The 22,627-nt window shown below is 36.5% G+C and overlaps 1 protein-coding gene across 1 annotated transcript in view; it reads left to right on the top strand.

Annotated features, from left to right (window-relative positions):
• Window positions 1-22,627, top strand: part of USP31 (ubiquitin specific peptidase 31) — a 155,228-nt gene that overhangs the window by 53,746 nt on the left and 78,855 nt on the right. Inside the window, exons 2-5 of the mRNA XM_001377847.4 lie at window positions 11,974-12,111; window positions 13,306-13,394; window positions 19,623-19,715; window positions 20,828-20,963. Of these exons, the coding sequence (XP_001377884.2) occupies window positions 11,974-12,111; window positions 13,306-13,394; window positions 19,623-19,715; window positions 20,828-20,963 (456 nt within the window). The remainder of the gene's footprint in view (window positions 1-11,973; window positions 12,112-13,305; window positions 13,395-19,622; window positions 19,716-20,827; window positions 20,964-22,627) is intronic.

Genomic DNA, 22,627 nt, shown 5'->3' with positions numbered 1-22,627 from the left:
CCCCAAAGTTCATTCTGGATCTTCTTGATGTAGTGTAGATTTTCTGGCATCTTTCTGCAATAGTTCATTCTCTGGATTTAGGAGTTAGCAAGCTTCTTTCCTTGATGATCTTTCTCAAACAAAATTTTTAAATCTTGAATTTTTATTAAAATACAATCCCCCTGCCCCAAAGTGGGTGTGGAGAAACTCCAAGTTCAGCTCAGGATGCATGGTTGAGTTTTGGAGGTGTATGAGTCAATTATCAAAAGAAAAGCAAGTCCCAATACTAGATCAACAGTTTTTGTCACTAGTAAGGATGTAGCAGTACTCTAAGACATGGTGGTGCTCCTGATGCTTCTGGGTCCAGTTGGGCAGAATAATAAGCAATTGGGAGCTGGAAAGGTCCCAAAGTCTGAGTTAAAACACCTGAAGCTATCCCTCTTCACTCATGTACATACAAAGTAAATGGCTTGTTGTAATCTGGGATGCCTAGAGCAGGGGCAGACAGGATAGCCTGTTTTAGATCGATAGAGCTGACAGGTGTTCTGACTCTAATTAGAGGGGTTCAGGGACCAAATCCCTTGTTAGTGCTATAAGGGGTTTAGTAATTTCCCCACAGCAAGGGATCCATTATCCTCAAAACCTTGTTGCTCCTAAAATTGCTCTCAACTGTTTCTTGTTGGTAGGAGTGCTTAAATTTTGAATATTTTCAATTCGTTTGGGAGAACTAGAGTGGGCACCCGCAGTTAAGATGAACCCCAAATATTCTACTTTAGGGAGACACCACTGAACTTTATTCTTCGAGATCTTATGCCCTCTTTTGTGTAGTTCCAAAAGAAGGTGTTCACTATTTTCCTGACATGCTTCTGCATCTGATGAGGCCAAGAGTAGATCATCTACAGATTTCATTAATTTAGTATTTTTAAATGTTATATTATCTGTGTCTTGGCTCAAAATTTGTGCAAATAAACTCGGGCTTTCCATGAACCCTTGTTGCAGATGACTCCATGTATTTGTGAGCCCTTCCAGGTGAAACCAAAGTTATACCTGGAGTTCTCATGTATGGGTATGGAAAATAAGGCTGAGCATGTGTCTACCACTGTAAAGTATGTAGCTGTGCTAGGAATAGAAGAAATAATCATATGTATGTTGGAAACTACGGAGTATCTCTTTATAACATGGTTGTTCACAGTCCTCAGATCCTGTATGAATCTATAGAGGTACTTGCCATCGGGCCCTATTTTTGGTTTTTTAATGGGCAGGATGTGCAAATTGTGTTCAGATTTACAAGGAATTATTATTCCCTGGGCAATTAATGCATTTATTACTGGGGTAATACCCTCAATTGCCTCTTTTGAGAGGGGATACTAAGGAAGGAGGTGGGCTAGATTTAGTTTTTATGTGCACAGGAACAGCCGACTTAGGTAAGCCTACATTGGAAGAAGATGTGGCCCAAGGACACTCCGGTATATCTGCAGGTATTTCAAAGGTGGGATGCTCTTTCCCCTCCTGACTCTCTGAGAGAAGTACAGGGAGTAATTTTAATGATTCCTCAGGTACTTCCAATGATAAAGAACCATCTGGGGAGAAAGTTATTGTGGCTTTGAGTTTTCATAGAAGGTCCCTCCCCAGCAAATTTAAAGGGGAGTCAGGCATCAAAAGGAGGGAATGTTTTACTTCTAGAGGTCCTACAGACACCATTCTAAGGGAAAGCTTTTTAACTCTTTGAGGTATCCTTGGCACTCTCATTATATTCTCTGAGCCAATGGAATAGCAATGTAAATCAGGTGTACTCTAATATAGACTTGGAAGCTCCAGTTTCTAGAAGACAATTATAATAGATGTTACCAACCTTTAAGGTAACAGGGGCTCATCAGTATAGGGGGTTAGTGGATAGGGACAGCGGGTAGTAGGACATCAGAGTCTGGAAAATCAAAAGCTGTATCCTCTGTGGCATTTAAAAGAGTGGGAGCCATAAACTGTAATAATTAAAATGGTTGGGGTCATAAACTGTAAGATTTAAAACAGTGGAAGATATAAATTGTGATAGATATAATAGTGGGTGAGTAAATTTGACTGTAGAAAATGTGTTTTCCCTACAGTGTTTTGTTTTTAAATCAAATATAAGGTGGTCGCCAGGGAAATATTCCCAATTATGAATATACCCAAGTCAACTGGGTTTTATAGAGACTAATTAATAATACAATGAGGAATTAAAGAAAGAGAGAAAGAGTAAGAAAGGAATAAGTATGAAGGGCCTTAAGCCAACATGGCCTAGACCTGAGTCTTAATAGAGAGATCAGTCAATCTTTAATCACTCACCACAAGATCTGTCCAAGCAAGGATTCTAGTGACACCAGGCCAGCTCCATCTCAGCTGACTTCACCAGCTCAATCCTTCAATCTGAAATATTTCAAACTGTGTCCCTTGAGCTCCTATCTGAGCTCCTATTTAAAGGGCAATTTCTCCTATGTCACCTCCCCTAAGTCCTTACATCTACCCATCACAGTAGACGTTTTCCAAAGGACTGGCCATTCTTAGTTCACATTTTGTTATCACCTTTTTAATTCACATCTTGCTCTCACCTTTTCTGGGTAGACTAAAACTTCTGAGTAATTCACATCAGGAAAGCTCTGAGTAAGTTTTCACCTCTTTGCTCCTTGTAAGTTCACAAGTTGCCTGACCTTTATAGGAACTTAGCACCCCTTTGTAATAATTCTAAAAATAGGCATGGCTTAAAGAACTTTTTGTCTCATTATAAGTATGGGTTTAAGTACTTTCATTGTTTAGTAAGGAGTTTTCTCCCCTAAAGCAGTCCTAAGTATGGGTGGAGTAGAGGTCCTCCCATTTCTGATCCAAGTAGAGTTCTCACATTTTAGATCTAAGTAGCTTCACTGTTTAAAATGGGGAATGGTCTTAACCAAATGTTCTAAGGTTGAGTCTAAGAAATTTCAAGATTCACACCTCTGATTACTGTGCCCCAGCCCCCCTGGACACCTTCATAGTATTTGGGGACTTCCTTGGGTACCCTCCTGAAGGGCACCCCCCTGAGGGGCATTAGATCTGCAGCCATCTTGGGCAATGTGTTCTAAAATAATTCCTAATCACTTTCCAAGAGTTACTGACAACATACATTCTAACTTGTCTTGTGCAATTTTAAGGTCAAAATCCAGATATTGACCCTTAAACTCAATTATTCTGTCCATGAATCTGGAGGGTGTCTCTTCCTCATTTTGCTTAATTCTCTCAAATTCTGTCCACTTATCTGTATTGTCTGCACACTCTCTCATTGCTTCTTAGATGGCCTCTCTACAATGGTATAGTTGTAAATAATCCTCAGAGTTGTTATGGTCCCATTTGGGATCCTGAGATGGCTGGTGTGCTGCATTGAGCCCCCAGGTTTTATTGATGTAAGCAATTATTTTATTTTTCTCACGTTCAGTTAAAAAAGCCTGTAGTAAGTTTTCATCATCTTTGTAAGATGGATTATATTGAAAAAATATGTCTGTCATCCCTAACTGCCTAAATCCCCAGTCCCTGATCTTGGCTAAACTAAACGAAACCCCCCTTAGCTGGTTCTAAAGAAAGGTTCTGTTTAAGCCTTATAGGGCCCAGGGAAAATCCCAGATCCAAAAGGACCTAGGCCTGGTCTCACAATCACTGCAGATGATTCAGGATCACTAGGAACTGCCATAGATAAAACCAATCAGCAAAGAAAGCAGGGCAACAGAGTAGCAGAGCGGTAGGGCAGATGGATAGGGAATTCAGGATATTATAGGGTAGTATCAGCCACTAAGGAAAAGCAGCTTGTCTCTCCAGGTTAAAACCAGAGAAAGACCTCTAAACCTCAGTTAACCATCTCTCCCTTACTCTCCCATTTTAGAATGCTCTCCCTGCTAGTCTCATTCCTCTGCAACTTACATACTTTCCTCCTTAACTTTACTTTTCCTTATAACATTAGTTATAAATTGACTTTCTTCCATAGAAAATGTCAGTTCCGATCCTTTGACCAGTTATCATTTAGGAAATGGCTCTTACTCTTAAAAATTTGAATGAATTCCTTACAAATTTTGGAAAAAAAAAAACCTTTAGAGAAACTTGTTGCATAGATTTTCCCCAGTTTTCTCTTTTGTCTTCTTATTTTAGTTGCATTAGTTTGTTTGTGCAAAATTTGTATTTTATGTGATCAGACTTGTCTATTTGATCCTCTCTGTCCCTTAATTGATTATGAACTCTTCTTCCCACAAATCTTAAAAGTAATTTCTTCTTTACTCTTCTAATTTGTTTCTGTTATTATTTATGTCTTAAGTCAGGTACTTCTTTGGTATATGGTGTGTGATATGTTAGTGTATACCTAGTTTCTATCAGACTGCTTTCGAGTTTTCCTAGCAGTGCTTTGTTGAATAGTGAGTTCTTACCCCAGAGGTTTTATTAAACAGGAAATTACTGTGTTTGTGTCTATATGTTGAGTACTGTTATGGTTAAATTTAATGGTTGGACAATAATTTTTTGAAATTATTTGGTTGCCAATATTTATTATATCTTGAGTCAGAAATTTATTTACAGATATGTATACAAATAGAGAAGAAACAATGAAGAAGAGAAATGTGAGGTGGTTAGAGAGGTTATCTATCCTATCTTAATCCAGGCAGAGATTAATTATCTCTTATCCAGGAAGTCTGGTAATGAGTAACCACATGGCCTCCAAGATGGAAGCTAGTCTCTCCAGAAACTAGGAAAGTAGTCAGCCTTTCACTCACCCCACTAAGTAGTCCAGGAGTCAAGAGTCCAAATTGAAGACAAGCTTCAAGCCCATGATCCAAGCCACAGTCTCTAGGGAAGCTCCCTTAAAGACCCTCTCTAGTCAGGAGAGTATCTCCACAAGACTTACTCAAGTTGAAGGATTCATGGTTTTATGTTGCATGAACTTCCCAGGGGGCAGTGTTTGTGAGCACCAGTTCTCACCTTCTGGAGGGGTGTACTCAATCAAAGGCCTCTGAGAGTGTCATCTTTGATCATAGGATTCACAAATTTCTGGAGTTGTCACCCATTGTAGTAAGTGACTTGTGAACTCTTCTATCTAGTTCAAGCTTTTGTTGGTTCAATCCAAAAATGGACAAAGGAGAGTTAATCCTGTCTTCACAATTTAGTGAGGTACTAAGTAGGCATACTTAACTTATTGTTTAACTAAGTGCTAACTCAAAATAGACACAGGGAATAAAGAATTCCCTTTTATAAATGTAAACTTAGAAAAGAGAACAAAGAATTCCATTTGGTACCTAATCCTTAGACTTCTCTTTCCCCATTGGCCTCACATAATACTTTGAATCTCTTTTATGAATTTATGTATATTACATATTAAGATTATATAAGTATGTATCAAATATGCACCTTGAAGGAAGGAGGCCATTTCCCTAGTGCCTAGCTTAGTGTGTTCCCTTTTTAGGAAGGCAACATGGCTCAGTTGAAAGGTCACTCATTCTTGAAAGGAGGAGCTAGGCTTGATTTCAGTCTCTGCTATTTACTACCTGTTTGACTATAGACAAACTATTTTACTTCTCTGGCTTCTGAGGTGTCTTTTGTGTTACCTTTTAGCTCTAGAGCTTTGATCTTGTAAAAATTAGGAATGTAATAAATGTTTTTTGAGCACCGAATAAATGCTACTACCAAACCATTCTATTTCATGGTAATTCTTTTCATCCTCTCTTCTTGTAATGGTTATTTGTGAATAAAAATGTAATCCTCATTTACTAAATGGACAGCAAGGAACCTGGAGAAATATAAGATTCAGTCATTGGCCTCCAAATCTAATTGTGATAAGAAAAATATAAAGGTACAGAGAACTAAGTAATAATAAAGATTTATCAAAAGTAAAGACAATCAGTGACCAACTGCTTATTGAGTGCATAACATGGGGCAGGCACTGTGCTAAGCTAAAGGGATACTAAGAAAGGCAAGAAACATGTCCTGTTCTCTAGTAATTCCATATTATGGGTTAAGAAAATATGTAAAACAATATAGATATAGGATAAATTGGAGATAATCTCAGAGGGAAGGCTTTAATATTAAGGAAACTAGATAAAGCTTCTTATATAAAATTGGATTTTGGCTAAAACATGAAGAAATCCAGGGGAGAGCAGGAGACAGATGAATTGGGGGAGAATTCCAGGCATGGGATACCAGCAGTGGAAATGTCCAGAATTGGGAGATGGAGGGTTTTGTTTGAGGAACAATAAGGAGATCAGTTTTATTAGATCTTGGAGTATAAAGAGTGGGAGTAAGGTCCAATGAGCCTAGAAAGGTAGGAAGGGGCAAGCTTATGAAAGGCTTAAAAGAGATAAATTTTTAGGTTTTATCCTGGTGATAATGGGGAGTTAGCTGTTGAAGTTTATTGCATAGGAGGGTGACCTGGTCAAACCAATCTGACAATTCTGTGGAGGATGGACAGTTCTTTGGCACAAGTTTGACTGTAGTTGTGAAGGACAAGCCAAGAAACTGCTAGAATTAATGGAAAGTAGAGGGAGTTTTGAGACAGGGAGACCATCCAGTGGGCTATTGCACTTAAACTGGAGTTGGGTTATGAGGGCCTGTGATCAGTGGCATTATCAGAGGAGACAATAGATGGAGTGAGTGTGAGAGGTCTAATGTGACACCCAGGTGTTTTTTTTTTTAATAAAACCCTTACCTTCCGTCTTGGAGTCAACACTGTGTACTGACTCCAAGGTAGAAGAGTGGTAAGGGGCAGGCATTGGGGGTTAAGTGACTTGCCTGAGGTCACACTGGGAAGTGTCTGAGGCCAGATTTGAACCTAGGACCTCCTGTCTCTAGGCCTGCCTCTCAATCCACTGAGCCACCCAGCTGCCCTCGACACCCAGGTTTTAAGCCCAGGGAAGTTAGAAAGAGGGTAACATTTTTGGGAAAAGATAACAATTCAGTTTTGGACATTTTGAATTTAAGATATTCAGTTGCAAATGCCCAAAAGGTAGTTCTAAGCACAAGATTGTATGTCAGAAAAGAAGTTGGAACTGAACAAATAGATAATAGAAAATTAGAAAAAATAGAAAAGCTTAGGAGTAAGGCAGTAGAGACAGTCTTTTTTTTTTAGATCAGTATGCTAAAAAGATTGATAGTTAAAATAAATGGAATAATATATATATATATATAAGATAGAAGGAACTTTAGAGACAAATGTAGTTGAGTTTGTTTCCTCCTTAAGACTCATGTCTATTTGTAGGTATAGGAGAATGAGTGTGGAAAAAAATTAAATGAAAATGGAGAGAAATTTAACAAATTCAGTTCAAATACCATTTATTAAACACTATGTTTAAGATAGTGTGATAAGGGCTAGAATTGTAAAGATGAAAAGTGATACCGTCCTGGCCTTTAAGAAACTTACTGTCTACTAAGGTGGATTGGTAGGAATATGAACCCTAATAGATACTATCCGATGTAGGCCATGATAGGGGCAAAGGTCTGAAAGCAGAGATGAAATGGGAATGCATTCTGGGCATGGAGGAAAAATTGTATGACAGTGTGGTGGTGAAAAAATAGCAGTTTGGTTGGAATGTAGAGTGTCTGAAGAAGAATAATGTAAATTAAAAATGGAAAAGTAGATGGAAGCTAGATTGTTTGGATCTAGAATGCCATGCTAATGAGTTGATAGTTTAGTCTATAGTCAATAGGGATCCACTGAATGATTATGGGTAGGGTAGTGATGTGGTCAAATTCTTCCATTATAAAGCTTATTCTGGCAGCTATATGAGGTTATACTAGAAAGGGGAGGGTCTAGAAAGTATGAAGAGAATTAGGAGGCTACTCCAGGAGTGGAAGCAAGATATGGTGAATATATTAATAAGGTGGTGCTAGTATAAGTAGAGAATAAGGAATAGATGTGAGAGAGACTGGGTAAATATAATCTGCAGGGCTTGGCAATATTAGATGTGGGGTATAGGGAAATTAAGACTCAGAAGTGACTGAGGTTTTTAGAGTAGGTGACTGAGAAAGATGATGTTTTCAAGAGAAATAGGGAAGTTGGTTAGAAGGGCTGAATTTTGTGGAGACTGATGAATTCAGCTTTAGAAATGTTCATTTTGAGATGCCAGTGTAATATCTAGATAGAATAGGAAGTTGAAGGTAAGGGTTGGGATTGGACGTATAAATTTGGCATTCATCTGTTTAGGAGCGAATCTTGAATTTATAGATTACCAAGAGAGTATGGCAGTAGAATAGAGGGGTATTGATGGGACTTTGGGGATTGCTCACACTTAGTGGGGAGAAGATGATAAACCAGTGAAGGAAGAAGCAGTTTGGAAGTAGGATCAGGATTAGAATGGTGAATTGGAAGTCAAGAGAAGAGAGGGTATTCAGGAAGAATTAGGTGTACATTAATGTCAAATGCTATAGGAAAGATTAAAGAGAATGAAGAATAGAAAGATTTAGAAGTGGGAACATTGAGGGGGGGATGAACGATATCTGAGGGTACTTTAATCTTCTATCAGCCTGAAACTGTGTGTGTGAGATGATTATATATAATAGAAATTTAAATACTGGCTGAATTGAATTGAGCGTTCAGATGGGAAGAGTCATATAAAGGGAGTAATGACACATTTTTCTCTGATAAAGGAGAAGAGAAATTTGGTGATACACTTTTTTTAAAATAATATTTTATTTGATCATTTCCAAGCATTATTAATTAAAGACAAAGATCATTTTCTTTTCCTCCCTCCCACCCCCCATAGCCGACGATTCCAGTGGGTGTCACATGTGTTCTTGATTCGAACCCATTTCCATGTTGTTAATATTTGCATTAGAGTTTCGTTTAGAGTCTCTCCTCTGTCATGTCCCCTCAACCGCTGTAGTCAGGCAGTTGCTTTTCCTCGGTGTTTCTATTCCCATAGTTTATTCTTTGCTTATGAATAGTGTTTTTTCTCCTAGATCCCTGCAGATTGTTCAGGGACATTACACCACTACTAATGGAGAAGTCCATTACATTCGATTATACCACAGTGTATTAGTCTCTGTGTACAATGTTCTCCTGGTTCTGCTCCTCTCGCTCTGCAGGTGATACACTTTTTAAGAGTCAGGCTACTGTATGATGAATAGAGAGTCAACCTTGCAGCTAGAGAGATTGAGTTCAAGTCTAGCCTCTGATACATGATGATGTACAGTAGGCAAGTCATTCCATCCCTCAATGCCAACTTTTGTTGGAAGGAGTTTCCTTTACTGGGATTTCTGAACCAACAATATCACAGGTTCAGTCTCTATTATGATCCACCATGTTATATATTAGAGCAGGGATTCTTAATTTTTGTGTGTGTCATCTATTTCTTTGGCAATCTGGTGAAAGATATGAACCTCTTCTTAAAATAATGTTATTAAATGCATAAATAAAACATATAGGATTACAAGCCATTTACATTAAAATAAAGATATACCTCCCCCCCCATACAAGTTAATAAATGACCTCATCAATGAATCTTTTGGGGAATGTAGATTCCACGTTAAGTATCTCTGTGCGCTCTACAAATTGCTTAGGTCACTGATAGTAAAATGCCCAGAGTCATAAACACATATACATACACACACACACACATACACACACACACACCTCTCTCTCCCTCACAGGGTATAATTGAGAAGAAAGTGCTTAACAGAACTTTACAACATAATACAAAATGAATTATAACTTTCATATGGATTATCTTGTTTGACAGTTCTATTTAATATGCAGCATGAATATTATTCTTAATGGAGAGGTATTAAAGAGCTGATGGCATGAACATTTCAAACTTTTTGCTGAAGTTAGAGTATGAACTTTAATTGAGTGAAGATAAGTAGAGGAAGATTAAGAGAAAAAAAAGGTGTTTTTTGGTTAGAATTCAAAGATTGGGAAGCCTTGATGGAAAATGAAGTCAGAACAAGAAAACTATTACACACATACACGTGTGTGTGCATGCAGACAAAATTCCCCAACAAAACAAAATTCTATTTAATATAATGACCAAGGTTGTCCTTGATAAAGAGTTTAGAAAATGCTCCTTCCCACATTTGGAGGGTTATAGGTATAGAATATTGTATATACTGTTAGAGTTGATATATTGAGTAGCTTTGTTTAACTGCTTTTCTTTTTTATTCCACTTTCATTCCATCATATAGGTTATAGCTATCTAGGTATGTTGAAAGGAAGGGAAATATTTAGAAATGAAGGCATTATGAAAATAAAAAAATGTTAATAAAAAGAAAAATGGAAAACAAAAAACCCAGAAAAGGCATTTTATATTCTTTTGGATCTTTTAACTTCTTTCTACCTTTCTCTGTGGGTGTGGGTATTATATTAGTTCAGGAAACATTTGGACTTCCTTAATTTTCAAAGTTTGCCTGATTGCTCTTTTTGCTCACCTCTTGGCAAAAGCTTTGTTTTCTCTTCAAGGAATCTAAAAATGCATTAGCTGTGGATTTGTTCCAAGCTTGATTATTCTAGGTGCAGTCTGCTTTGTATTTGCTCTGAGGCACAAAGTATTAATTTGAAAACTATGATATTGTCTCCTTTAAGACCTCAGCATAACTGGACCAACTGGAAGCATCTAGTGTTTCCTCTGGTACTCTCTTAATGTTTGTATTCAATTTAACTTAATTAAGAGAATATTTATTGAATGTCTGCTACATGCAACACACTATCAAAGGTGCTGCTCAGGAAGCATAATGTCTAGTTGTATGAAATAAGAACTGAAAAAGCTACAAGAATTTTTGTAGACTGTAAGTTCAATATGAGTTAGTAGTATAATATGTTGGCCTCAAAAACCAATTCAATCCTGAGCATAGATTAAAGGAATGGAGAGATGATAGGCCATCAGTTCTTTCCCTCATCAGACCTCATTTGGTGTATTGCATTCAGTTCTGAAGATCTCAGCTTAAGAGGGACATTGTTAAGCTCGAGAATGTACAGAGAAGAGCAACCAGGTTAGTGGAAGGCTTTGAGTGGACACCATATGAGGATTGGTCAAAGAAATTGGGCATGTTTGACTTGGAAAAGAAAAGGCTTATTGGGGATATGATAACTATCTTCAGATATTTGTAGGACTGCCATGTGTGGTGTGTTTGCATGTGTGTGTGTGTGTGTATGTGTGTATGTGTATGTAAGTGTATATGCCTGCATGCATGCAGGGAAACTAGTTTTAGTTTGTTTCACTCCAGAGGGCATAACCAGGAACAATGGATAGAATTGTAAAGAGAATAACTTAGGCTTTTGAGGAAAAACTTCCCAATAATTAGGGCAGTCTAAAAGTGAAAATCAGTTGCCTTGAGAGGTGATGGGGTCACCAACCTTGGAGGTCTTCAAGCTGAGACTGAACTACCTTTTGTTCAGCATGTTGTAGGGGGAATTCCTCTTGTATTTGGGTTGCACTAGATGGCTGCTGGTGTTTTCATTCTCATATTCTGTGATTCTATGAAGACAAAGTCACTGAAAACTATCCTGTAAGGCAGATGAAAGCCAAAGTCTATATTTTGGCAGTTTCTACCCATTTTGATTAGAATCCAGCGCAATAACTTTAATCTCTATTCCACTTGTGAAAACTGTAAAGGAAATGTGAACCAAGGTGCTCTGGGCATTCAGAGGTAGAAAAGTTATCACATCATCTTGCAGGAATGTCTTCATGAAGAAGGTCATGTTTGACCTAGACTTAGAGGGACAAACAGGATTTCAACAAACAGAAATAATTAGGGGAAGGCATTCAGCAGTAAGCCCCTCATTGTCTCGTGGGGAATTTATCATTGTCATTCACTTCCTGAATATTTTTTTAACTCTTCAATTTATTTTAAAAAGCAAGATGGGTCCAAATTTTTTGAAAACAAAGCATTCTATTTCCAGTCTGTTTGTTAAGTCTATATATAAAATATTTGATGAAATCTAGCATCCTGAATTTGGAGGAGTAAAGAGACAGCTATTTTTAAAGATAGCACTATACTGATCTAGGATAATTTATGTACTTGCAGAGTATTGTCTCAAAGAATGCACTACAGTATCGGGGGAATTCCCAGCATGATGCCCAGGAGTTTCTGCTATGGCTTTTGGACCGTGTGCATGAAGATCTCAACAATTTTGTGAAACAGAGTGGTCGACCTCCCTTGAAGGTAAGGGAATTTATTTGATTCTCTCTCCATTCTTTTGGTTGGAGGTATAATTTTTTTATTAGTGTGTGTGATGTGTTATAATGTGTAATGTGATATAATAAATGTACAAGACAAAGAGTAGAAAGAAAGGTTGTCCCAAATTGTTAAGGAGTTATTTTTGCAGAGTTTGCATTTAGTTAAACCAATACAATGAAATAAAAAGAGGCTCTGGTTAAACTGTAAAATAAAACAAGAAATATTGAGGGCTTATCATGTACTTGAAACAATGAGGCTAAAAGATGTTTAAATTTCAGTTCATTAAACAAATCAGTGAAAATATGATCCATGATTAAGTGTCAGTGAGTGATAGAGGTGATCCATGCTGTTGGAGTTCAGAAGATTTGAGACTTTGTGAACTGAAAAGGTCCTTAGAACTTTTGTTGGAAGAGCTAGGATTTGACGTAAGCCCTGAAGGATAGGAAATTTGGGTATATGGATAGGAAAGAGGGATAGTATTCCAGGTAGGGGAAACTCAATGAGAGAAGGTAAGGATCTGGGAATGATGACAATATATTTATGGAGAGAGATGATGAAGAGACTGAGACCAAAAATATTAGCTGTTTCTACTCAGGAGATCAATTATTAAGTTCAGGGAGCAGGTAGGTGGCTCAGGGATAGAGAGCCAGTCCTAGAGATGGGAGGCTTTGAGTTCAAATGTGGCCTCAGACACTTAGAGACTGTGTGACCCTGGGCAAGTCACTTAATCCTATTTGCCTAGCCCTTACTGCTCTTTTGCCTTGGAACCAACACTTAGTATTGATTCTAATATTAAAAGTAAGGTTTAAAAAAAAATCAGTTGTCAAGTTCAGCAAACAAAATACCTTTTAATAAGACTTCTGGAGTCAGGCAGACTTGGGCTCATTAGTTGTTGTAAACCTTAACAAGTCTGTTATAAGTTCCCTGTTTCATTTTCATCTCTAAAATGAAGATAAATAACTTAACAGGGTTACTGTTAGTGTCAAATGAGACAATATTTGAAAAGCATCAGTCAAGCCTTAATGTGCTCTGTAAGTGTTGGCTGCTATTATTGTTGTGGTTGTTATTTCTGGCATATAACCTTCTGTAGCAGTTTAAAAAACAGTTTTGAATTTTAAAAGCTAACCTCTAATGAAGAATTGGGATTTCCAGGTTAAAGACGTGTCCTTTCTTTTCTAGCCTCCATTAGAAGATGATGTGGTTCCCGAAGGACCCTCCTTTCCAGTCAGTAGCACTTTTGTACAAGAACTTTTTCAAGCCCAGTACAGGTATGGTATGTCATGAGATTTATGGGAGTATATGGAACCTCTGTTGTATTTAGGACAATGAGCCTCTTCTAATCTCTGGAGGGGGAGGAAAGCTTCATGTGATACATGCTAACAATTCTCTACACAGCCCTTTTGTTCTTTTAGTCTGGTGGTAGTTGATTCTTTGTTCTTTGCAAATATAGGAACACAAGAATTTTGACACTGGGTCAGTCCTTTAGCCCATTCATCGCTGATAGTGGTGAACAGTGGAGAATGTTTGTGTGGGAGGACATGACTTTCCATCAGGTCACCAAACTTCAAAGTCTGGGAATGTATACTCCCTGGTATTTTGGTTTCCTTTTCATTGAATTTCCTTAATGCTGCCTCCTTTCAAAAAGAAGGCACAAAACTTTATTTATAGCTGATGTCAACAATTAGGATAATGATCTTTATTACTTTCTCATACCTTCTGTGAAAGTGATATAGGCCCCCTTTAGTTCTATTCCTTTGGATCCCCGTGAATCCTTGCCTGTAGTACTCCTCCTTACTGACAAAGATTTGAACTCATTTGATTCACTAAACTTTTTCATTTTATTTTATTGTATTTTAAAAACTTTTCCCAACTGCATGTAGAAGCAATTTTTAACAATTATTATCTGACATTTAGTGATTCAGATTCTCTCCCTCCTTCCTATCCTCCTGTCCTCCTGTACTCCCTCCATAAGGCAGTAAATAGTCTGATATAGGTTATAGCAGTCCTATCATGAACCACATATTTCCATATTCCTCATTTGGTGAAAGAAGATATATTGCACATGTGAGAAAAAAACTCATGAAAGAAATGAAGTGAAAAACATTACATTTTAAAACTGAAACTAAAAGCAATTTTAATGGACCTCTTTTGGAGAAAAGGTGAGTTTGAATCATGATGAGAATTTATCAGTCTTCTGGCTCTGTATAAATATATCTACAATTTATAAATATGTATATAGAAAATAAAATTAATATTACTAGAAGCTGTTGCCTTGATTCTAGAAACAGTCTAGTATTTGTTAAAACAGGTTTCTATCTGTAAAATGTTGACACATTTCCCAAATGTGTACAGAGAAATTTGTTGTTTGTAGATTCAGTCATTTTGTTTTTGTTCTTTCAAACATTTTCTCTTTCCTGTTTAGTTTCAAAAATAACCTGGTCTGTTTCAGAGATTCTGGCTTAGGACTTGCCCTCTTTTCAATTCTCTTCTAACCTTACTAATTACTTTAGCTTCTTTCATTCCTTTAGTCCTTCCTAGAATACCTCTTTCCCTCAGTAAACAAAACCCAACACCAAACAACCAGTTCGATAACTGTGAAAATATCTACCTAATGTTTTGATAAAATGTGTTTATTTAAACATATCTCATAAATGAAATGAATGCCCAAGTTCTGTGTAAGTAATAAAGTACCACATAAATTTAAAATATTGATTATTAAAATATCATTGTAAAGCATGAAATGTTGATAGATAAGTAATGAAATAATCCTCTATAAGAATGATGAAATGAAAAAGTGAACAGTATAGGATTTTCCTTTTAATTGAGTTGTATTAAGATCCTCAACATTTTATTAATAATGAGCTGCTGGCATGGGGAAATAACTTTGTTATAGAGTACGACCATATGTTATTCTATTTTGTAAACTTAGATTCTATCTACTACTCTATGGAGGAATCTTTCCAGGTCCTTGAAATTGAGAGCAGCTAGTTGGTGATCTAATTAGGAAAGTTTATAGGAAGTTAGGGAGTAACTGATGTTTTCAGTACCAAGTAATTTTTATTCCTTAAAGGAATTGACAATTCCAAATAAATCTCAGATTGATGGAGTGCCCATGGGAATATTGGTTTTTTATCTTTTATTTTAAAAAATATTAATGAAAATTAATTAATTAAGAATATTTTTTCATGGTTACATGATTCATGTTTTTTCCCTCCCCTCTTCCCTTCTCCCTTTCGGAGCTGACAAGCAATTCCACTGTGTTATACATGTATCATTGTTCAAAACCCATTTCCATATTATTAATATTTGCAATATTTGCAAATGAATGATCATTTAAAGTCAAAATCCCCAATCATTTCCCCATTGAACCATGTAAGTGATCATATATTTTTCTTCTGTGTTTCTGCTCCCACAGTTCTTTCTTTGGATGTGGATAGCCTTCTTTCTCATAAATCCCTCAGAATTGGCCTGGATTATTGCATTTCTACTAGTTGAAAGGTCTCTTATGTTTGATTGTGCCACAGTGTATCAGTATACATTGTGTATAATGTTCTCCTGATTCTTCTCCTTTAAATCTGCATCAATTCCTGGAGTTCTTTCTAGTTCTCATGGAATTCCTTGAGTTCATTATTCCTTTCAGCACAATAATATTCTATCACCAACATATCCTACAATTTGTTTAGCCATTCCCCAATTGATGGATACCCCTCATTTTCCAATTTTTTGCCACTACAAAGAATGCAGCTATAAATATTTTTGTACACATATTTTTCCTTATCTCTTTTGGGTATAAACCCAGTAGTGGTATTGCTGATCAAAGGGTAGGCATTCTTTTAAAGCCCTTTGGACATAGTTCCAAATTGTCCTTCAGAATGGTTGGATCAATTCACAACACCACCAGCAGAATATTACTGTCCCAATTTTGCCATAACCCCTCCAACATTTATTATTTTCCCTTACTGTCATATTGGCCAATCTGCTAGGCACGAAATGATTTCTCAGAATTGTTTTGATTTGCATTTCTCTAATTATGAGAGATTTAGATCACTTTTTCATGTGTTTATTGATAGTTTTGATTTCTTTATCCCCGTGGGAATTTTGTTTGGTTTCTTCTCATGTTCTTTGGCTACTTTGGATGTCTAGCCTTCTCAATGCCCCAAACTAGCTTCTTACTGGGAGGAATAGATGGAATCAGCCATTCATTAGACCAAGCACCAGCCCTCCTTCTTTTACAAGTAGCTCTTCACTCCATAACTCCCATTAAGAGTAGAAAAGAAAGTGTGCATTATTCAGTCCTAGAATGGAGAACTTCTCCTATGTATGTATTAATTTTTCCAAGTAAATTATTGTTTCTTTTTTTTTTTCCTCCTAAAAACCCTCACCTTCCGTCTTGGAGTCAATACTATGTATTGGCTCCAAGGAGAAGAGTGGTAAGGGCTAGGCAGTGGGGGTCAAGTGACTTGCCCAGGGTCACACAGCTAGGAAGTGTCTGAGGCCAGATTTGAACCTAGGACCTCCCATCTCTAGGCCTGGCTCTCAATCCACTGAGTTACCCAGCTATCCCCAAGATACTGTGTTTCTAATGACTGAAATCAGGTTCCCTCTAGGAGAAAAACCTAAACTTATAATTTACTTCTTTACCTGTTCTTAAATTCTGTACTTGTGATCTACTTATGGTCTTTAAAAAATTTTTATATTTATCACTAGTTGCTTGTTTCTAAACTTTGACTTATAGAATCTTTTAGTTGGAAAGGGCTTCACAGGTCATTTAAATAAAACTGTACCTAACAAGAAATTCCTCTACAATATTCCCAACATGTGATCACCTAGCCCAGCCTTGAAGACCCCACTGATAATAAACTTTCTTGTACCTAAGTTAGTCCTTTCCAAGTTTGGACAACTGCAGATTATTAGTAAGTTTTCCCATTATAGCTAGCCAAAGCCTATCTTTCAGCAACTTCTACTTATAGTTTTTTTCCTTATGGAGCCAAACAAAACAAATCTAATCCTTCTTCTACATGACAACCTGTCAAATACTGAAAAGAAGTTATGTCTCTCTTAAGTTTTGTTTTGTTTTCTTGCTTGGAGAGAAGCCAACATCTCTAGTTCCTTTAGCAAATCCTTTTATGACATGATTTTTGGTTCTGAGTTGCTTCATTATTCTAGTTACTCTTCTTTGTGTATTCCCCAATATTTAGGAATATCCTTCCTTGGTGACATCAAGAACTAATTGTAGTATTTCAGTGCAAAATATTACACCATTATGCCTTTCATCTTGGACTGTTTTTCTCCCTAATATGGAATAAGATTGAATTTGCCTTTGACTATTACATTATATTCTTGACTGATACTAAACTTTTCATCTTTTGAACCTCCTGGGGCTTTTAAATTTTTAAATTTATTTCAATGAACAAAAATCCATTTGTTCTCCCACACTCCTCATTAGGAAAAAAAGCAATGCCATATAACATAAATGTGTTCTAAACAAATGCCTACATGGGCCATATCCAAAAAGTATATCTTAGTCTATACCTCTTCAGCAGGACATAGAAGCATGCTTTATTTTTGACCCTTGGGAATTCCTTCCCTTCCCTCTCCTTCCCTCCCTCCTTGTCCTTTCTCTTCCCTTTCCTCTCCCCCTTTTTCCCCTCTCCTTCCCTCAGTATCCTTCCCATCTTGTGCTTGGGAATTGTTTTTTCCTGAGCCTTTGAATCTCCTAGGAGATTTGGTCTGCTCTTATACTTTATTGAGCTCTTTTTGTATCTTTACCAGCTAGCATATTACCTATATCTTCCCTTTCTCTATCCTCCAACTTTTGTGTCATGTTCACAATTTGATAAGGATCCCTCAAGGACCAATACCTTTATGGCTCTACTAGATTGTTTCCTCTGAGTTGACTTTGACCCATGAATGACTATGTTTTTTGGCCTGGATATTTATTCAATTCGCAAACCATCTGTCTTTACTTTCATTTAGTCCATATCTTTGTATCTTATTCACAGTATCCTGGGAAACTTTATGAAATGCCTTGTTAAAATCCAGGCATGCTATGTTTATGGAATTTCCTTTTAAGTACCAGTCTATTATCACTGTCCAAAACCCCCCCAATAAAACAAAGAAATGAGAAGATATTAGTCTGACATGCCCTATTCTTGAAGCTATGTTGGCTTTCATTGATTACCATTTTCCTTTATAAATGCGTATAAGCCAACATCTTAAAAACATGTACTAGAAAATTTCCAGGAATTAATTTCAAGCTGACTGGGCTATATTTTGAAGACTTTCCAGTTTGAAGATCATTCTCTTTGAGAGAGGAAATAGAAACAAAGTAAAAGTTTACTGTTTTTATCTTTTGTTCGTGGTTTATCATTATTTTCTCATCTGCTCAGAACAGGGGGTCCTATTGCTTCCCTGGGGCAACTTTTTACTTTCCATGAATATTTGAAAAATACCTTTCCATTGTCCTTATCATTCATTACATGCCTCAATTTCTTCTGTGGTTTAGTATTCCTGACAATTCTGTGATTCTCAGAGAATTGTGCTGTTTTCCATGTTTATTTACCCACTTGTAAATTTACCCACTTCCATCTTTTGTACATATCTTTTTAAAACTAATCTATTTAATGAGTGAACTATTTGTGTAGTTCATAAACATAATCTACATACCTCTCTTTTTTTTCTTCATCAGAAGTATTTTGTATCCATATCATCAGAATTTCATTCTTAAGGACTTCCCATTATTATGCAACTGACTCCCTCTGTAGAATTTTCTACAATCTTACTTCTTTTTTCTTGATGATCATTGGTTTGGAGGTAAAATTCATTTGAATGTTTCCAAAATATCTAAAGCTCTGGACCATAATGACTAAGTTTCTAAGGAGAGGAATAATTTCAATATCAGATCAATTTTTGTTAATTATTGAATGCATACCACATATGGGCTTTTGCTGGTGGAATGGAGAGGTTGCAATGAGATAGGAAGATGAGTAAGACATTTCTCTACCCTCAAGGAGTTAATATCATAGGAGGGGTAAGCCAAATACATTAATAATTATACTTTGTGTGCCAAAAGAGAGATACTACAAAATACTATGGAGTTTAAGAGAAGGGAGAGATACCATCTGGTAGGGAGGAATGTTTCATGAATGTTTATGAACAGTGTTCTATTTGCCTTGGCTACATGTAAAAACAGAGTTGGTTTTCTTGATTCCCTTCCCTGTCCTTCTCCCTAACATTTGAATTTTGAGATCATAATAATTTTGGGTGAAGACATTTGATGAATATAACTTGGCCTTATAGTCAATGAGTTTCACATATGTAGTTTTGCTCACATTTGATTAAAGTTAAGAAAAACTAAAATGCTAGAATGATAATTTTTTCATTACCTTTTTTTCCCTTTTTGATTATTTGTTTCTAATGAAATGGGAGCATCTGGATATTGGGACTAAATTCTAACAGTGTTGCTATCTTTGTGTCTCATGCTTTTGTTTTTGAAGATCCTCTTTGACTTGTCCTCATTGCCAGAAGCAGAGTAATACTTTTGACCCTTTCCTCTGCATTTCTTTGCCAATTCCTCTGCCCCATACAAGGTAAGAATAGAATTGATTTCACGAAGACTGTGTATATACTGTATAATTTGTTTCTCCTCTCTCTCATTATTGACATTGGCCAGGAAAACATTATACAAGGAACAGGATTCTAGATTAAGTTAAAGCATCCTCTAATAAACCCTTACAGAAGTACTTCCCTATATTCACAGGGTGCGCAGATCTTAGTGGTAGATATATAAATGCTGGAAGCTATTCCATTCAATCACTCCTCCCTAGACATATCTTTATAGTGAAGACTGTTGTTTTGGTCTATCAGTTAGTTGGTCAAACATTTGTTAATATTATGCTGTGTTCTAGGCAATATGCTTGATGCTGAGAATAAAAAGAAAAAAAATCAATCATTTTCTGCCCCCAAGAGCATATTATCCTGTCAGGGAAGCAAAATGTACACGTAAAATTCAATACAAAAATACCTGCAAAGTGAAGAAAATGAGAGGCAATTTCCAGCCAGTAGAGGGGAGATACTAGTATCTAATGGAATCCGCGGCTCCCTTTGTGTACTTTTTGGGGTCACTTTGCTATATCATAATAAGGTTAGATGTAGTACTTTTAATAATTTTGTGTGACTCAGTGAAATTATATAGTAATAGTAATAATAATGCAAAGCTCAGAAAACACAGGTTAACTTTCATTCCTATACTTGTGCTTTAGCATTTTGTTAGTAAAAGCAATCTTTTTAGAATACTTTTCTTTTTTAAAATCCTTACCTTCCATCTTAGAATTAATACTATGTATTGGTTCTAAGGCAGAACAACAGTAAGGGCTAGGCAATGGGAGTTAAGTGACTTGCCCAGGGTCATACAGCTGGGAAGTGTCTGAGGCCAGATTTGAACCCAGGACTTCCCATTTCTGGGCCTGGCTCTCAATCCACTGAGCCACCCAGCTGCCCCCTAGAATATCTTTCTTGATCTCAAAGCATTGTTTGTGCTGTTCTGGTCCACAGGATTTGTTCGGTTTGGTTTTTAAATTGTAAGTTGTCTGGAGGTAGATTTAGCACTGAGTTCAGCTCAGGCTAGATTTGTTTAATTATAGGTGTTAGCTGAAATATGAACAACCTGCCTAAAGGAAAGACTCAACTTTAATCTGTGCAGGCCTCTCTATGTCACAGTCGTGTATCAAGGAAAATGCTCTCATTGCATGAGAATTGGAGTAGCTGTACCTTTGTCTGGAACTGTAGCTAGGCTTCGGGAAGCAGTGTCTATGGAAACGAAGATCCCGACTGATCAGGTAAGGAAGAATTTATCCCACAGAATGTTGTACATCATGTGCATTGCCCATATGGCTGAATTTTTTTTAAAGTTCTAAACTTAAACATCAGGTAAAATGATTATTTCCATATATGTTGCAAAAGAAGGGAGGAATGTATATGAAACTTATGTAGAGCTTGCTTTTCTTTTAAAGTATATAATAAATTCCATCTAACTTTCAATACTTTCTGGCTTGTCTGTGATTCTTTCTGGCCTCCTTTCTTTTCTGTTCTCTTTTCTTGGGGGAAATCTATCTTTGAGCGTTACTTCCTTCCCCTCCCCCACCTAACTATTCTAACAAATAGATCTAGTCAAAGAAAAGAAATCTGCACCTTTGCTGGATTAAAAAATATATATATATACACATATACATGTATATATTTCTGATTCTGCACCTTGAGCCTGTCACCCCTCTGTTAGGTGGTAAGTAATTTTTTAGTATTTTTAAGAGTTTGCCTACCCAACATAAAAATAGATTATTTCTTTAAAATGTTGTATTCAGAGAGGGAGTTTTTCAGAGCAATATTGTCTAGTATCTTTTAAAAAATTCTATATGTGTATACATCTATATATCTTTTAAAAAATATAAACAAGATGAGAGATTTTATTATAGGTACCTACAAAAGCTTATTCCTAAAATTGTGCAGGGGATATAAAGACAAAAACTCCTGATGTTTCTAAATTACTTTATAATCATTATTATTAATTCTCAAGGAGATATGGAGCCAATAGAAGTATTATCCCATTATTAGCCAATGAACAGGAATATTTCTTATATATTGTCTAGTGATTCATGAAGCATCTGAAGCAAATCAGTTTTCAAATGAGTGAGAAGTGGGGAAAGATGTTTGTAATTCTTATTGCCTTTCTTTACACCCAGGTAATTAAACTGATAATTCATATCAAGATTCCTCAGCCTGTTCAGGTGGAAGAAGATACATGGAAATTCTCAGGGCATGTTAATATAAATCTTCTATTTTCTTTAGATTGAATAAAAAGAGCTTAAACCTGTTTGTCACTAGACATATGCTTTGGATATAGTCCCTAAGCATTTGCTACTGTGATTTCAATAAGAATTTCTTATATTGAAATTTACCAAGTCCTTTCTGATAGAACTCCTGTCATGGAGGTCATGTATTTATTAGCCTCCTTTTACAAATGGGAAATTGAGAGGATAGCTAGGCAGCTCAGTGGATTGAGGGCCAGGCCCAGAGATGGGAAGTGCTGGGTCCAAATTTGGCCTCAGATACTTCCTAGCTGTGTGATCCTGCAGGAGTCTTTGTCTCTTAACCCCATTGCCTAACCCTTACCGCTCTTCTGCCTTGGAACCAATACACAGTACTGATTCCAAGACAGAAGGTGATTATTTTTAAAAAACAAAAACAAATGTGAAACTGAGGCTCACAAAGGTAAGGTTAAGAAATGGGATTTAAGCCTGAGTCTTTTGACTTCAAAAACCAGTTCTCATCATTATCGTATATTGCTCCTCCTGAGAAACATTTCCATTTTGGAATTTTCTAAGACATTTGAAGTTTTTAGATTCCTTTTCCCTGATAGTTTCTGGAAACCACTGTGTAATTGGTTTAATAATAAAGATGCTTTGTCCCTGTTCTCGTGGGATCTCATTTGAGAAACAGTTATAAT

This window comes from Monodelphis domestica, chromosome 7 (genome assembly GCF_027887165.1).
Source record: "Monodelphis domestica isolate mMonDom1 chromosome 7, mMonDom1.pri, whole genome shotgun sequence".
Classification (NCBI taxonomy): Eukaryota; Metazoa; Chordata; class Mammalia; order Didelphimorphia; family Didelphidae; genus Monodelphis; species Monodelphis domestica.
The sequence above is the reverse complement of the archived record's forward strand: the minus strand, read 5'-3'. Positions and strand labels throughout refer to the sequence as shown.